Source organism: Rhinichthys klamathensis, unplaced genomic scaffold (genome assembly GCF_029890125.1).
Source record: "Rhinichthys klamathensis goyatoka isolate OS25496 unplaced genomic scaffold, OSU_Roscu_1.1 h1tg000320l_1, whole genome shotgun sequence".
Lineage (NCBI taxonomy): Eukaryota > Metazoa > Chordata > Actinopteri > Cypriniformes > Leuciscidae > Rhinichthys > Rhinichthys klamathensis.
The window spans coordinates 918331-936393 of NW_026606836.1; the positions used below are offsets into that span (position 1 = coordinate 918331).

The window sequence follows — 18063 nt, forward strand, 5'->3', positions numbered from 1 at the left end:
TGATATAAAGGAAAGTGTTGGCATGTTATGTGCAGAGGTCAAACTCCCAGCCTTTACAAAGGGTTACTGTCAGCTAGCTGCAAGAGATGTGGAGGAGACAAGAAAAGTAGCTCACCTAAGAATCCATGTTGAAAGAGTGATTGGAAATATTTGTCAAAAATATAACATTTTAACAGGAACCATACCCATCAACATGATCCTCCCATGTGAAGGTGAGGATATCAGATTTTTAGATAAGATCGTCACTGTCTGTTGTGCACTGACAAACCAATGTCCAACTGTAGTGTAGTACAGTGGATTTCAACCCCTGTCGTGGGGTCCCATCATTTTGCACTTTTTTTTTGTCTGATGTAAAAGTTAAACTTAATTTCAATGTATGCAACTTTGTTTGTACTCCTTCCACTATGTCCATCTATGTGCTGATGCTTTATCCTGCTCAACCAGCCTTGCATTAACAATAAAGCATATTTGACAATAAATATGTATTGTTTTTTTTTTATTCACTTTGACAGCTAAATGAAGTATGAAAACGAACACATTGGTAAGGCTTAATACTTGCATATTTTGACAAATACTATAGTGATAACTCTGCAAATCACATGAACAGAATATTATAGGCTAGTTTATATATTTGTGAATTGAAGTAATCACTAACATTAAAGTGCAGAAACTAACACTTTAGGTCATGCCTTTTTTGTAGCATTGTATGTTTTAAAACAAACATGTTTTTGATATGTCTAACCTGAACAGTGTCAAGAACAATACTTTGACAAAAACCTGAGTGTGTTTGCTTAAAGGAAAACTTTTAACATGTGAGACAGCAGCTTGGGCTTATGTGGAACAACGAGAACAGATCCAAATGTCTTCTTCGGCAGGTGCATGTTGTAGCCCCTTGTGTTAGATGAAACCACACAAACCACACAAACTGCAGTTTTGGTTGTCACAGGCTTTGACACGTTCAAACTAAACAAACCATCCTTAATCAGGCACTGATGATATACAGTTAACATGACATTATCATCATCATCATCATCATTACAGCAAACATACCTTTGCTGTTACTACTGTGTTGTCGCATTCTTTCTGTTGGAATGTAAATAAATCCTGTACACAGCCATTGGTGAAATGTCCGTGGGCTTCCAGAGATTTATAGTTTTTAAATTGTTCACTGGTATAAATATGCGCTTATACCATAAACAAGATAATTGACAATGTCTAAGTATGAGCATGGAGGTAGCAATGTGGGGTCAGCACTCCAACTTACTGCAGTCAGCTCATATGCATCTATGTTCAGAATGAATGACAATTTCTCCAAATAACGGTCCCTGGCATCTTTATCGAGTTTATCTCGGTACGGCCTTTTCTCAATTTTCTTTTGCTTCTCCAGGTTTGCGAGTTATATTTACTTATTATCTAGATAGTTATCTTATTAGTTGTCTTAGTGTTATCTTATGTACTTCTACTCTTGCAATCTCTTTAATTATCAGTCAGTCGCGATACCTCAAAAATGGCGCCGTGGTGACGTCACACACAACAAACCCACGTGTCTGACAAAGACCGATACCTAAAATGCTAAGTCCAACGACATGAGACATAGGGAAAAAGAATAGATGGCTCATAGTTTGAGGATACAATATTTTGTCTTATATCAACAATTTTATCTGTGAAAAACTTTAAAAAGCTATCACATACTGCAGTTGATGCATTAAAGCAAACAGCACTCACAGGATTCACAACCGAATTTAAGATATTAAAAAGTATTTTAGGTTTGAGGGAGTTTTTTGCTATAATGTCAGAAAAATACTGAGATTTGGCATCTTTTACTGACTTTTGGTATGTAATGAATGACTCACGTAATATTTCATAAGACACTTGTAATTTGTCTTTTTTCCACTTTCGTTCCGCTCTACGACAAACCCGTCTAAGTTCAAGTGTGGTGCTAGTTACCCAAGGTTCAGCTTTAGGCTTTTGCCGTTTTTCTCTTAGTGGAGCCACAGAATTCATTATGTCATTACTAATGGAATTGAATAACATAAGATGTTCATCAACATTAAGCAGATTTGAAAGGGAATCAAGACCAAATCAAGGAGTAACCAGTCCTCATTACTCAAATCAAGGATTTCAAGTTCACAGATCGAAATACCGTGCAACAGCACAAGATCTAGTGTGTGGCCCTGTTTATGGGTTGGACCATTTACCACCTGCGTAAAATCGAACGAGTCAGTCAGATTAGTAAAATCCTTGGCCAAGGAATTTGACTCACAACAAATGTGGATATTAAAATCTCCCGCAATCAAAAGGCGATCATACTGAACAACAATATCTTCTAAAAAGTTTGCAAACTCATTTAAAAAATCCTTATTTGGTTTTGGAGGGCGATAAGCCACAGCGATCGCTAACTGATCCATATTTAGCAGAAACAGGAGAACTTCAAAACTAGAAAACATTTCTGTCTTTAAAGATCGGCAGCAAAAATTACTTTTAAAAACAGACGCAAGCCCACCGCCTCTGCCAGAAAGTCTAGGACAGTTGAAAAAAGAACAGTCTGAGGGCACAAGTTCAGAAAAGGGGCTTGTATCCCCCATACTCATCCAAGTCTCAGTCACTAGTAAAAAATCCAGTTTATTTAAGTTGAAGAAATCTCGCAAGATGAATGTCTTATGCCGCGTTCCAGGCAACCTGTAACCCGTGTTTTTCCAACCTTATACCCGTGAAAGTGCACTGGAACGGCAGTCAAACCCATGACTTCCCACCCGTGAACTCGTACTAGATCGATGTACTCCCAGTTACGAGTTCTGACGTCACATAGCCCGCAAAACCATACAAAACAACAATGGCAGCCCCTACGGATGCAGTGTTTCTGCAGGCGGTACACGGCGAGAATACACTTTAGGACAATATAACGTTGCAGTCAAATTAATAATAATATAATAATAATGATAATAATACACACAAGATTATGTATTACAATGTTATGTGTCTGAAACAATAAGTATGTATATACACACACGATTATGTATTACAATGTTATGTGTCTGAAAAAATAAGTATGTATATTGCGTTCAGGTAGTTTGGCGTGACTGGCCTGGAATGCTACAAAGTCGTGAGTCGTGGTTTGAAGTCGTGATTTACGTGCTCAAAAACCTGCCTGGAACGCAGCATTATTTACAAGAGATCTTGCGTTTACCAGAGCCATCTTGACACTTACTGGATCGCAGTCCGGCTGTGCTGCACGGCACAGCGGGCGAAGATTGCAGAGATTTACACCTCTGTGACGAGATCGGGGTGTCCGACAGCAGGAATAGTTTAAAAGTGTATCCTGGGTCACAGGTAAAATCCATGGAGCCACCTCAAACGATCGTCGCATAACAAAGCGACCGGATCCAGGCCCAAGCTGAGAGCAATCCATGACGCGATTTCAGCTGACGCACTAAACTTAACTTCAGTATAGCCGCAATGCCCGCTCGCTTTTCTCTTCTCCTATGGCGTTTCTTTCCATGAAAATCCCACGGCAACCGGCTTTCCCGGGCCAGGGCGGTTTTCAGAAATGGAGGGAAGTAGTTTGATTGAAGAAATTTTAAATCAGCGTTCGATGAAAACTCAATATAAGTCCCTTATATTCAAAAGCATTTGACGGTCATAAAGAAATAAAGTAAAAACATTTTGAATTAAAACGGAAATATAAAACCAAATAAACAGAACAGGGAGCAGACGGCCAGCCAAACACACCGGCGCCATCTTGCATCCAAGCTTTAACCAGCTGTCTTCATGACTTATCATCTATCTTTAAAGCTCCAGTCTGTAACTTTTTTGGGGTTAAAAATTATCCAAAATACATTTTTGAGCAAGTACATTACCAGCCAGTGTTCAAACTGATCTGCTTGCCGTAGCTCAATTCAAAACGGTAAGCTTGTAATAATGTTTTTAATTCCAGTGGTACTGGTGGATTTCCGCAGGAAATTCAAGCATGTCTTTGCGTCATTATGTCACATAAAGAACAGGCTTGTTCAACTTGAACACTTGGCTTGACTTGGCGCTGCACAGACCGATCGGTGAATAACATCAAAGTACCGCGAGAGCGATTAGAGAGCAGAAGGCTCAGTATTTTTTTCAATCGCTCTCGCGGTACTTTGATGTCATAAACCGATCGGTCTGTGAAGGCGCCGGTTCAAGTCGAACAAGCCTAAGGTGTCTCGGCTAGTATAAGCTATATTGCGTGAGGATGATGGAGGTGGAGATTTATTGCCTTTCTCACAGCACTTGATAATAATTAAACTTATTAATTTGATGGTGGATCCAGAAAGGTTCAAACGACAATCACCAGTGACAACTAGAGATTCAACCGCTGTAAAATGCTAAAGATTTTGGACTGAGAATTTGGAAAAAGAGACTGCAACCGGCCCATGCGAAAACAGGGATAAATATCTGAAGGGCATTAAATGTAGTCACGCAATGCTGATGTTGTTAACATTAACAATTTGAGAACAAAGTATAATTTGCAAGGTTTGCCGTGATACGATAAACGATCGTTAGATTTAATCAGTGCGATTTAATCAGTAATGCTTTTTTTTCAGTTAGTTGGTCAGAAGAGCAAAAGTGGATGTTACTTAAGCCTAGTTCACACTACATGATTTTAAAACGTCGGACTGAACTGTGCGGTTCACACTACATGACTTGCTCTCTGTGAAATCAGGAGTGTTTAAGTTGTTGAGCTAGTTCACACCACACGACACAACGTGATTGATCCGCAACAGGAGGTAACGCACTACACGAGTTGACAACAACTCTGTCACCCAACGATTCTATCTTGTCTACAAACCACGTTTTGTCACGAAAAATCACGCGATAAAACGAACCGGAAATGACGCGAAACAGCACGCGCGCCAAGACCCAGCGAAGAATACGAAGAAGAACCTGAGAAGAACACAACACGCGAACATGCCTTGCTCTGATTGGCTGTAGTTCATGACATCACGTGAGCTTGAGTCGTGCGACAGCTCTGGATATCTAGCATGCTAGATATTTTTCTGGGCTCGGTGACGCGTCTGCGAGGACAGATTGGCGAGCGTTCATCCCCCGCTAATCCCCCGCGATTTGCACGCGATAACACCATGACCTGTCGGCGAGCTCAACGATTTGCAAATCGGGCTTAAAATCATGTAGTGTGAACTAGGCTTTACTTGTTCAGGTGACATTTTAGGGTGAAAATTCTTATGTTGGTCATACTTCCAAAAAGTAGAATCTATGATTCTGAATGCCAGTATCGACACCGGCGCGGTGACTGACAGCCACACATTCTCCTCAAAACATTGTGTTCATCCGCGCTGTGCCGTGCCGAGGCACAACCCACGAAGAGTTGATAATTCCGCGAATGACTGCAATTGCAGATTTCGGACAGAGAAAATTTATTTATTTTGGTTTTACTAATGATAAACTGTCAAAATGCTTAGTCCTAACCACAAAAGTATCATCCAAAATCTCAAACCCCCCCCCCCCCCCCCCCCAATAATTAAAAACAAATATTTTATACAAATTATTATTCATAATAGTATTAATAATTAATTTGTACATTACATATTAATTTACAAAAACATATATTTTGTATATATTTTAAGTATTTCATCTGCACATAATTTTGCTTTACAGTAAAAAGCTTCAAGCTTTTTTTAAACTGTTAGTACTAGTTTCTGGTCATCAAAAATGTGCGGTTTACAGACTGTAGCAAATTAGCTCTAAAGAAATATTAATAATTAATCATAACTTGTTATAATTGATTATGAATATTTGGATCAGTTAATAGAATTAACTTAATGTAGTAAAATTTATATTCCAATCAACCTACCTGTCCATCCCGTGAACACACCGTTAATTGTTTATTAATTCTAAGAAATATTTATTTCCGGGTAGGGAAATATCTTTCTTACTGTACAGTACTACTAAGAGCCTGTAGTCAAAATGTAAATCGTAAAATAAACTTTGTTGCAAGCAGATAATCAGAACCAAATACGTATTGTACACAAGCTTGTCAAACTGCATGTGAATGTGTATTGCTTGTGTAGATGGTTGTTGGCTGGAAGTCACACAAGTTACAGAATTAACCATTTTCTGATAATTATATAACATCTTTGATAATATTATCATCAAACCTTTTTATGAGATTACATCAAAGTACATTGACCTCATTAGTGAAAATGTGTATTTATTTCTAACAGTGGTTGGTTATTTAATAGACTTTATACCCAAAGCATCTGAAACATCTTCAAGACATCTTTTACTCAAAGGCAGTTTTTGATTGAAGGAACTGATTTTGATGAGTGTACAGCATCATCTGGTGGATAGATTGAGTACAGCCTCATCTAGAGCTGTGGTTAAAACCATTTCAGAGAACCGGGTGAGTGAGTTGGCAACAACCTTTGTAACCAGCCTCAGTGTTGGCGTTGCCTGGGTATAAGAGACTTCACTTTTTTTTCTTTCTTTCTTTCTTTCTTTCTTTCTTTCTTTCTTTCTTTCTTTCTTTCTTTCTTTCTTTCTTTCTTTCTTTCTTTCTTTCTTTCTTTCTTTCTTTCTTTCTTTCTTTCTTTCTTTCTTTCTTTCTTTCTTTCTTTCTTTTTCTTTCTTTCTTTCTTTCTTTCTTTCTTTCTTTCTTTCTTTTTTTCTTTCTTTCTTTCTTCTCGCTCAATGAAGATGTTTGCAGTGCCATGTAATGTGAACCTTAGTGTCTTTTAACCATATTTATTAGAGTGCTGTGAGTTTGCAGTGTGTAGACATTGAACTCTAGTGTGTATTACTTAAAGGCTCTGTGCCTTTGTTCACGGGTGGTAGTGAGAACTTAGCCTTCCCTTATTGTTTTCTCAACCGCTCTACTGGCTCCCGTGCTGATGGCCTGGTGATTCCCTATAGTTATATGTTCATTTGTTCGACCTATTCTTTTTATTAGGCCAACCAACACCTTCAAGCATTCATTAATAAATATTGTATTTTCATACTTTTCTAAGAACCTGCGTTTGTACATTTTAATGGGGCAGAGTTCCCCTTGCTCTGACACTTATACTAACTAGTTTAGCTCAAGGGGTAGCGTAGTCAGTTGTACAATTACAGGGGTGCCACAATATTATCACTCAATGTTCCAGTTGACGAACATTTTTGATTAAGGCAATATAGACACACATCAGCCTACTACAGTGATATGTAATACATCCCTATTATAGGCTAATAGCTGCTGAAAGAATCGATCTTTTGGGGTTGTTCGTGGTCTGTTGTAGTAATATTTTGCTTTTGCACTTTTAATGGGTGAGTACTAGGGGTGTAACGATCCATCGATATGGATCGATACATCGATTCAGTAATCAACGATCTAATATGGTTGATTTAAAATGAAAACATCGATACATATCGTCATTTATAAGATACGCCATTATTTTGAAATCCCCATGGCACGCCTGTGTGTTTTGGACGGGCCTTGATGCCCTGTGCTGCCTTTGAATAAGGGCTGCGTCCGAAAACGTTAAAAAACACAGCTGCCTTCGGAGGACGCATTCCAGGGTAGGAAGTCCTCAAGACACGTCCGAATCCAATGTCATCTTTACTTCCTGTCTCCTGAGATACCTTAATCTGATCGATTTTAGAAGGCAGCATTTTTAAGTTTTAAGACGCAGCCCTTATTCAGAGCAGCACCATGACAGGTGTGAAAGTGAGGCTGTGAGTCTGAACTTAAGCAGGTGAAGCTGCCAGAATTCTGAGCAGAACCAGAAAAAAATTAACATATCACACCAGTCCTCAGGTCATTACATTGGCTTCCAGTTACATTTAGGATTGATTTTAATGTATTAATACTGGTATATAAATCCCCCAATGGCCTAAGACCTCAATACATTGCAGATATGCTCACTGAATATAAACCTAACAAATCACTCAGATCATTAGGGTCACATCAGCTAGAAATACCAAGGGTTCACTCAAAGCAAGGAGAGTCTGCTTTTAGCTATTATGCCAACCGCAGCTGGAACCAGCTTCCAGAGGAGATCAGATGTGCTCCTACAGTAGTCACATTCAAATCCAGACTCAAAACACTTCTGTTTAGCTGTGCATTTACTGAATGAGTACTGTGCCACTGTGCGTCCGACTGATTACACTGTATTTTATTTTCGCATCCTCCTTTTGATTCTAAACTGAACTCAAACGGCACTGAGAATTGGGTAAGAGAGATGAAACCATGCTGATGACCTGGGTCTGTGTTGGAGTGAGTTTGACGAGTAATTACACTCGAGTTTCTGTGGGGTGCGGACTGGATCGATTCCATTCCTAGAGCCGAGGTTACACCGTGAGTCAGTTCCTCCTGTCCGATTTTAGGGGAAAATCGGGTCCATCAGAGACGTCCAATAGATTTCTTAGGTGCGCCAAGAGAACACCACAGACACAGTGTATAATCACCATGGGGAAATCTCAGAGTAAAACTGGCAGTTGTGAAAAAGATGATACACTGGTGTTTTGCCAGATGAGAAGTTTATCTATGCATCATCTTTTTTACTCTTTTAATTCATTTGTATTATGTTGGTTGTTGTACATATTGTAATGTCAGTATAAATGGAAGACACTAGTTAGTGTTATGTTGTTCGACAGTGTTAATAGACTCATAAGTGGTTCTGTTAGTCCCTGGTTCTTTAAGGGGCGGGGTTTAGCGGGGTCGAGTACCAGAGCGAGTGAGAGCTGGAAGCGGGAAGACAGACAGAGTTTAACAGCAGAGCAGAGACAGCACGTTATATCTCTCCCTTCATGTTGTACGGCGTGGGTTACGGCCATAACAGTAACCCTGCAGTTCTTGAATAAAGCCTTAGAAGGAGGAAGAATCCGTCTGTTTACTTCTTAGTAGCGAAACGCCACGCCACAATATCATAACATTTGGAAATGAAATGTTTGTTGAGTGGCTCTAAAAGGTTATGCTCTGTCACTTTTGCAAATAACGTTGCTCCTTCACTACCCTATACCTTAAATGTAATTGATAAATATGAAATACATTTTTTATTATGACTCGTGTTTCACGTGACTCTTACGTGAGTGCTCTGTGTCACAAATGCAATTATGGTGCGTTCACGCCATGATGTCATAATTACCGTAATTACAAGATTTCAACTTTTTAAAAAGAGTTCATGTCCTCTTAGAGCTCGTAAATACATTAAGTAAGCTGGAAATTTTCCAAGAGCTCCTACTTGTACCACATAACCGCTGTAACACCTGCAGATTAATTTGTCGCTTTTCCACTGCATGGTACGGCTCTGCCTGCTTTACTTTGGTTCGGTTTGCTTTTCCACTGTTTAGTACCGCTTCAAAGTGGGTGGGATAATAGACAGATCATTATAGTTGCGCCATATCCAAATAACGCAAATCCAATGACGCTGGTAGTGACGTTTCTGTCTGCAGTGATCTGCAGTGTTTATACGTCACACTTTAATGTCAGTACGGCTCGCTTGAACCTCAACCGGGGTGGTAGGTACTGCACACAATGTAAACCCCCCCCCCCCCCCCCCCCCCCAAAAGTGAGCCATACCGAGCTGTACCATGGAGTGGAAAAGCGTCATTAGGCATTGATAGTGTTGCCACTGAAATGCATAATTTCCAATTCGAAGACTTGAAGATTTTAGAGTAGAACGTTACATGTCGTCTTCTCGAAATTACGGCAATTTCAACATGGTGTGAATGCAGCACAATTTCTGAGCTACCAAACAAGTTTACGACACCAGAAAAAGCCAGACATATGGACCTGGTTGTGTGATGCAAATATCAAAATCAACAGAGACTCAGTCACTTTGCAGTGTGAAGGTTTAAATAAGACTGGTTGAATAACTGTGGTTTGGGTTGAATTGATTTCAGAAGTTTAATGCCTAATGCACAAACCTAAAGGTTTGAGAAATATCGGGCAATATCACTAATTTTTATATTATTCTTTTTTTTCTTCTACATTTAAGAAAAGTAAAATCAAAGCTTACTTGGCCTATAAACTTCTTCAAATTCACCTGTCTGGATATGATTGCATCTGCCTCTGCTCTTAAAATACATTTGTCTAACTAATTTCAAGGAGTAATTTTAAGCATGAGCCTTTAGGCCAAAAGGTCAAGAAACAAATTCAATCAAACTTTTGACTAGTACTGTATCTCTTCTAAAGGATAATATTTGAGTAATATTAATGTATCTCATACAGTTTATATCTGTTATGATATATTTATGACAAAATCAGTTTTGCTTTGTGGTTTATCACAGGTGTAATCAGTTTTGCTTTGTGGTTTATCACAGGTGTAAAAGACACAAATGATGCCATCAAGTTGTTGTTTAGAGCACGCGTCTTCCGGAAATTCTGCTGTAATCAGGTTTTATAGTTGTTCTAATGTTGAGCAGGTCATTTCAGCAACACAATCACTGTTAGCAAGACATTATGGGCCAGATGTACTAACGCTTTTGCGCCCACTTAAGGCGTATTTGTTTCGCAAAGTGCGCATAAAACCATGGCGAGGTATGTACGAACGGGACGCACCGAGATGAAAGCGCAGACTGCCTGTCGCGGGAACTGAAAATGGCAGAATGCGCTTTTCGTGTCATGCATATGCATTCATGGGATGGTCAAGGGGAAGTGTCACATAAAGAGATGGGAGGGGAAGCGTAAACTGCGCCTAATTATGTATTCCACGTTATGTACAGAAAAAGTCGGTGAAAGCGCGCCTCTTTTTTGCGCTTTTTCTCCGCCTCTTAAAGTCCCCATGAAATCAAAATTGACCATACTTACTTTGTTTGCCTAAATTGATCGTTTTGTGGTGAACAATTCATCCATGCAAGTCAATCCACACAAAAAAAATTTTTGGCTTCGTAATCTTTAATCAAATTTTGAAAATGCCCCTCCCCTCTGCATTGGAGGACCTTGCCCGATGACGTAGGTTTCACGGTTTGGGTGTCTGCTTAACATCCATAACCACGCCCCTCCAACTGACAGTAGACAGGCTGAATGAAAACACCTACTTTTCTAGATCTAATCAGGTGCTAGTTGGAAAAAAAGCCACGCCCACTATTTTGCCTCATTTAGTATTCCGTTTCTCTCGGAAATACGTCACAACACTGGAGAAAAGTCGTTTGCAACTTCCGGTTCACGGGGACTTTAAAAGCAGGTGTAACTTAGGAAGCGGGTTTCCTGGCATATGCCTCCTGGTGAAATGGCAGCAGTAATCCGTGCAAGACGAAGACATAGGCTAAGGAGACGAGCTGAAAAGATTTTTGCCACAAGAATCACACTTTTTCAGTTGAGTGAAAACGAAATCATTAAGCGTTACAGATTAAGCAGCTACGCAATATTACAGTTACTGGAAGAAATCAAAGATGACATCGAATCTCTGACTCAGCGTTCACATTCCCTTCCAGCAGTTGTTAAACTCCTCGCTACATTACAATTATTGGCATCGGGATCATTTCAAACAGTCATAGCATCAGCAGTGAGAGGAGGAGACCCATTCAATTTCGCAATTTACGGTATAGTGTGTGGGGACAGGGCAGGCGCTGATGAACTGCAGGTTTGATACATAACACGCGCACTGCGGTTTCACATCAAGCGCTTTCTGCGTCTTGGCCATGGCGCTATTAATGCTGCGTTCGCAAATGTACGTAAATCTGGCCCTATGTGTCAATATACAGCATATTTAAAGTTACTGCACACTTGTGCAAAAGTGAGCTTTTAAACACCACAAATTTTAAATCCATGCATATAAATAACCATCCCAAATGTGTAAATTTGTACAGGCCAGTCCAATTAATCACTTCTATCGACATGCGTGTACTTTGTGTGATTTTCTGCATCTGTTTGTAGTGAGTGAAATTTATTAAATAAGCAGATTAGAAGGTGAAGTCTTCATCCTTCTTTTAGCCATTTGCACAGTAAGACTGTAGAATTAAAGAAGCTGTCAAATCCATGCACGTACATAAAATAACACACAATCACTGGATTTTTAACCTTATTCCCAGATTTATTTTATTTTTGGTACAATATTTCACAATATTACTTTTTTAGGTTCTATTTTTGATCAAACAAATGCAGCCTTGGTGAACATAAGAATATAAGAAAAAAAGAACAGAAGAAGAAAAAAATCAACCCCAAACCAGGAACCTTTTTTAATGATAGTGTATGCTATTTTGCAATACATTTAATTTTAATCACAAAGCTGTAAGTCTGAAACAAGAAACTAGTACAAAAGGTCATCAGTATTACTCTGGTCATTTGCCTGATCCTCAGCTGGACGTTTTCTTGAACAAGGTTTGGACAGCTTGTTGGGTGTTCATTGTTGCAGAAATTCACTGAGGTGACATTTAGTAATTTCCTAAAGAAAAGAAAAAAAGAAAATGAACAGAAACCAATTTAGAAAAAAGTACAACATTCATGTATCTTGTGATTTTATATATACACACGTGTTCACATCCTGTTATATTCAAATAATTAAAATAATAACATAAGTTTTGTTATTGTATTTATAAAGTTTTTGAATTTTTAATACCGAGTCCCCAAACTGGCAGGGGCAGGATCCATCTTCAGTGTAATTAGGTTGTTTACTCTTTACCAGTTCATGGAATGTGTCTTTAGTAAAGTCAACCTGTGAATATAAAGACAAATACACACATTTGTCATGTTTACTTTGTGGCTGTAATGAGATCAGAATGTTAACCTTCAAATGCAATTTGCAGTTTAAAGTTCACTGACAGAAAACACATACCTCGTTAAGGTGCCTCAGCCAAGTACTTGAGAATAAATCAGAGAGGTAGACTTTCCTCTGTTGATCGTAATCAGTGGGAGTGTTTTCGATATATTTGTGACATGAAGCCAACGCAAAGACTGGGTGACATAAAATTGATTATTGTTATACACACAACTTTCAAATAAAAAACTAGTGTGACTTTGATCAAATAAGGCAGGACCATTATTTGTGGTTTTCATATAGCATCTTACCGTCTATATCCTTGGGAAGGTCTTCGAACATCGCTCCAGAGTAATCGCTGTCCATGTATATCACCATCTGCAGCACATACACATGATGAGGAAATAGTGAGATATTTAAAAATACAGCCGACTCATTCCCTTTACTTAAGCGCTTTTATATCACTACAGGATGTTGTTGCCCCTTTCAAAAGCGTTGCAGTAGCAGTTGTGAAAGTAGAAGCCTGTGACTGTAGGGTAAGATGGACCTGCTAGAAATAGAAGAGTAGGAAAAAGAATCGCAAGGTCTGAATTTAAGATTGGGATTTGAAGTAAGGAAGGTCGAAGAGGGTCAAATTTGTCACATTTGGACATTTGGCAGCAAATAATATTTGTATATACATTTTCTCTGTCTCTCTCTCTCTCTCTTACACTGCCATTCAAAAGTTTTGGATCGGTAAGATTTTTTATGTTTTTTAAAAAAGCCTCTTTTGCTCACCAAGGCCGCTCACCAAAATTGATTTGATTAAAAAAAAAGTAATATTGTAAAATTTTATGAAAATTTCAAATAACTGTTTTCTATTTTAATATATTTTAAGATGAACATTGATAACAATGAGAAATGTTTCTTGAGCATTAAATCATCATATTAGAATGATTTCTGAAGGATCATGTGACACTGAAGACTGCTGGAAATTCAGTTTTTATCACAGGAATAAATTACAGTTAATTCACATAGAAAACAGCGGTTTAAAATTGTAATAATATTTCACAATATTACTGTTTTTTTTTATCAAATAAATGCAGCCTTGGTGAGCAGAAGAGACTTTTTCAAAAAAACATAAAAAATCTTACCGATCAAAACATTTGAACTGCATTGTGTGTGTGTGTGTGTATGTATGTATGTATATATATATATATTTATACTACAGGGCTGTTGAATGCTTGATTCTGATTGGTTGAGAACGTTCTAAGGTGTGCAATTATTTTCAGGGAAACGCACGGCTAAAGTAGTTCCAGGCAGGTTTGACCGCATTACAGTTCCATATCACTGCGCATAGTTAACTGTCATAACGGAAAATAAGATACAATTCATAACAAGAAAAAACATGCAGCCCATGCGCTTGATCTGCCATTTTCGATGTCTAACTTCACAATCAATGGACACATGCAGTTTAATTTGAATTAAAAAAAAAGCATATAGTCGTATCTATAATCAATAGAAAATTAAACTGAATATATAAATAAATTGATAGTCCTGCCGCTGCATGGGTTTTCGTAATTATTCCAGATAATATACAAAGAAATAATTATTGATAGGCCTACTTATTAAAATGGCTTTGTGTTAATTTTATTAGGCTAGTCTACTGTCAATAATAGAAAAAAAAAGAATGAACGAATTAAAACGAATTGAATTAATAAATAAATAATAATATTGACGCACATGCTTTTCTGTCTCATTACTTGCAACATCTCTCTATCTCTAATAACTGCATTAATAACTAGGCCACATAAAGCGGGGACACACTTATTGTAAGGCCGGTTATGAATGTAATTTGATACTTATGACTGATCATGCCCAAACGCGCGTTCAGCGCGTTCAGTCGGTGTTCACAGTCGGTGTTTGAACCTGAACCTGCTGCAGTCGATGGAAACAGTCAGTCTTCGGATGTTTCAGCAAGTCGTAAGTGTGTCCCCATCATTAGTCTGCTGTCTGTGGCTCAGACCTCCGTTACTAACTCTAAAATGACGTTTTGGAATTAGCAACGGAGGCATGGGATTAGATGCGTAAGAAATTAGTCCTTCATACAAGAGCGTTTTAATGACAAAAACTTGACAAACGTCTAGAATTACATCATCTGAACAATGTTTCGAGGTGTGGTAACTGTAGTATAAGCGGAATAATTGACTCCGGGCCGTTGAATTATTAGAAAAATAATGCACACCCGAGGTGTAACGGCCACTCCGCTTCGCGTCGTGACCGCATTACCACCTCGGGTGTGCATTATTTTTCTAATAATTCAACGGCCCGTCGTCAATTATTCCTTACATATATATATATATATATATATATATATATATATAATCATGTTTATAATACGTAAAAATCATGTGAACATTACTGAATACATACCTTTGAAAATTTGCTGCCATCATGCATGCTCTTGAGCGTGGCAGTGAAAGCATTAGGATTAAGCTGTCATAAAACATACTGAATTAATGGTCATGAAGTCTGCAGGTTGTCAGATTAAACACAAAAGTTCCTATTTCCTTATCCTTGTATTTACATGCAAAATCTTGAATTAATCGTTTTATTCCCTGAAATTACCATTTCATACTGGGTAAATAAAGTCATTTTTGAGATGATCACTTATAAACAACCATTAAAAGCAAATAAATAAATAATAATAAATGGAAAAAATTAAATAAAATTGTTGTACGTTTTGTCAATTGTGTATCCATAGATACACTTATAAATGTGATGCTAGTTCTTGCTTTTTACTATAATATTACTTAGTATTATTATATTTGTTCAGATAAAAGATTCCTTAACATTTATTGTTTTTTCTGAGAAATTTTGCGGGCAGAATTTCTTTCCCATAGGAATCCGTGCGATTGGGAGTTTTGTATGAGAGTGAAAATGTTCCCCATAGATTTTGCTCATATTCAAGTTAGTAGACAGAAAACTGCTTGGTTTAAAAGTGAATTATTTGAGATCTGTGAGCTTCATACATTGCTACACTATTGAGAGTAGAGAATTGGCATTTTTATATCATAATATTTTCGGCACATCATTATAATTATACTGTATATCTTGTCCATTCTGATAATCTCTTGAATCTTTTTATACTTACTGCGTTCTCAGGAAACTGAAACGTGCCGACTTGTCCCAAACCGGTCATGTAGATGTATATGTTGTCATCGGGTCCACTGCATTAAATGAAAATAATAAATGGTAGGCCTACTTCATTTTAGCTGAAAATGTATGGGATTAGATTTCGGTCACAATTCTGCGTGCGCAAGATCACATTTTGAGCGCGCAAAAGGGCATTTCGCACGCGCGTGAACTGAGTTTTGCGGAGAAATGTTCGTCTCGCAGATAAGAAAATATTTTGAGCGAACGAAAATCAATTTTGCATTTAAAATAAGTATTTGGATGTGCGCAGACGTTCTCTTTCGCATGTGCAAAGTTTCACTTTCTTGCTCCTCTCATACCAGCCCTGAGCGCTCTCTAAGCGCAGACGGCTCGCGTGCTCAACACAACCCAGCATTACAATAGGTATGCCATAATTCCAGCCAATCAGAGATGAGGCTGCTAAATTCATCTCGCGCTGATCACCGGTGATCGGTTCTGCGCAGATTTTGCTCATCTCAAACAAGCCTAATATCCTGTGAAGCGACTCAGCTGATGCTGGTAGGTCACATGATAATGACAACATGGCGAATGTAGTAGACTACGTACAGATTACATTAATACTACACACACTAATACTATATAGAACATACTTTTTTAGCGGTCATGAAGTAATTACTTATTTAAAAAAAAAAAAAAAACTCAAGAGAGTGTGCGATTTTGGACGCAACCAGAATCTCGCCGGAAGAAGTAGGTCATCTGGGGACTTTTTGCCAACTCTTTTATGAGTTCTGTGAATTCAGACATGCTTCTTTTGTCACATAGGCCTACTGTTTTTTGCCTTATATTTAGTACTGGCTATCTGTCCAGGGTGCTTTCCCCTGACTCTGGCCTAGGAAACTGGGAAAGGCTCAAGCCCTATGACTTAGACATTAGTATATGGAATAGAAAGAGAGAGATATTATGTGATTTCAGAATCAAATTATAACTCTAAGCTCCTGTGCTGCTTCCTCCCATTCAGTGGTTGGCCCTTAATTAACTGCACAAAAGTGAAGGTATTAATAATATTAATAATTAATAACATGACATTGATATCATTGAAAGATTTCTTCTTTACAGACAAACAAACCTGGCTATGACTTTTTTTTTGTCCATTCTCGTATCCCCTCGAAGAGCAGACAGGAAGTTCTCTGGGGTCAGATCCTATAAGATCATAATTGTCATAATTAATCATTATTGTTGAAAGTTATAATTGTGCTCAGATATAGAATAAAAACATCAAAACAAAACTAAACATGTTATCATGTCAAAACAAAAGAAATATTACCGCTCCAGTGTAGTCCTTTGGAACTCCTGAGTACACGTCTAAACCATCAATTAAACTGACAATTTTTCCTTTAGTGTTGTTGCTGCAGGCAGTGAAGAAAAGTTAAGATGCTTAAACGCAGTCAGCTCCAACAATCTTATCCACACTTTTCTGTGATTACTCATTTTCTTTGATACTCAAAAGCTTTGGGAAATTACTCACTTTGGATTGTAAGCGATGTCATCATACATCATCACCACAATCTGCTCATCAGGAATTCCATGTCTCTTGATAAGCTGATAATGAAGGCACACATTGGCCTGAAACGCAAATGATAAAGGTGATTTCAGTTACTGTCATCATTTATAAACTGAGGCACAGCACACCTTGGGGAATTTATGAGCAATATGTCTTAAAAATAATGAAAAAACACAAACACAAACCTGGTGTTTGTAATGTTCCCAGCCCTTTGAGCCGGAGACAAGGAGAATCCATTTTTTCCCAGTCATTTCTTGAGTCTTTTTAAAGTTAAGTCTATTGGAATCAAAAATAAAAATAATGATAATACTAACAATTTAAAACCAAATTAACATTGTTCTAATGCTTTTAATTGGCTAACATCCATTTTTTAATGGCTCATACATTTATGATGCGTTTCAAGAAACACAGAAAAGAACAAGTATTTGATATGTTATAAAGTTTAGGATGATGATATAACAAGAGTTCAGGTTTTAAACTTAAGTGTTGCTTTCTATTCATGAAGTGCTGAAATGTCAATCACTCGTCATGATGTTAAAAATACTGGTCAAAAATGTTTCTATTTCACCAATTATCTACAGAATTAAATACAGTTGCTAAAAGTGTTTAATGATTTCGATTATGTAGATGATTGGATCATATGCCATCATACCTGTGTTGAGTATCAGGTGTTCCTGTGTGCCTGTCCTGTGGATTTCTGGTGCT

General features: G+C 37.9%; 2 protein-coding genes and 1 long non-coding RNA gene across 3 annotated transcripts in view; all 3 read right to left on the bottom strand.

Moving 5' to 3' along the window:
- Window positions 1-18063, bottom strand: part of LOC130105477 (legumain-like) — a 46683-nt gene extending 28620 nt beyond the window's left edge. The window contains exons 1-3 of the mRNA XM_056271485.1: window positions 18011-18063; window positions 17544-17634; window positions 17323-17420 (exon numbers count right to left, since the gene is read on the bottom strand). Of these exons, the coding sequence (XP_056127460.1) occupies window positions 17323-17420; window positions 17544-17609 (164 nt within the window). The 5' untranslated portion in view covers window positions 17610-17634; window positions 18011-18063. The remainder of the gene's footprint in view (window positions 1-17322; window positions 17421-17543; window positions 17635-18010) is intronic.
- On the bottom strand, window positions 11982-15269 carry LOC130105474 (legumain-like). The gene is made up of 5 exons (XM_056271483.1): window positions 15075-15269; window positions 12974-13040; window positions 12741-12859; window positions 12525-12620; window positions 11982-12350 (listed from the first exon to the last, which is right to left on the bottom strand). Exons 1-5 carry the CDS (start codon window positions 15099-15101, stop codon window positions 12309-12311), a joined length of 351 nt encoding a protein of 116 aa, XP_056127458.1. The 5' UTR covers window positions 15102-15269; the 3' UTR covers window positions 11982-12308.
- On the bottom strand, window positions 15775-17194 carry LOC130105475 (uncharacterized). Its single transcript, XR_008809609.1, has 3 exons — window positions 17122-17194; window positions 16924-16997; window positions 15775-15871 (listed from the first exon to the last, which is right to left on the bottom strand). It is a non-coding gene; the product is annotated as an uncharacterized LOC130105475 (long non-coding RNA).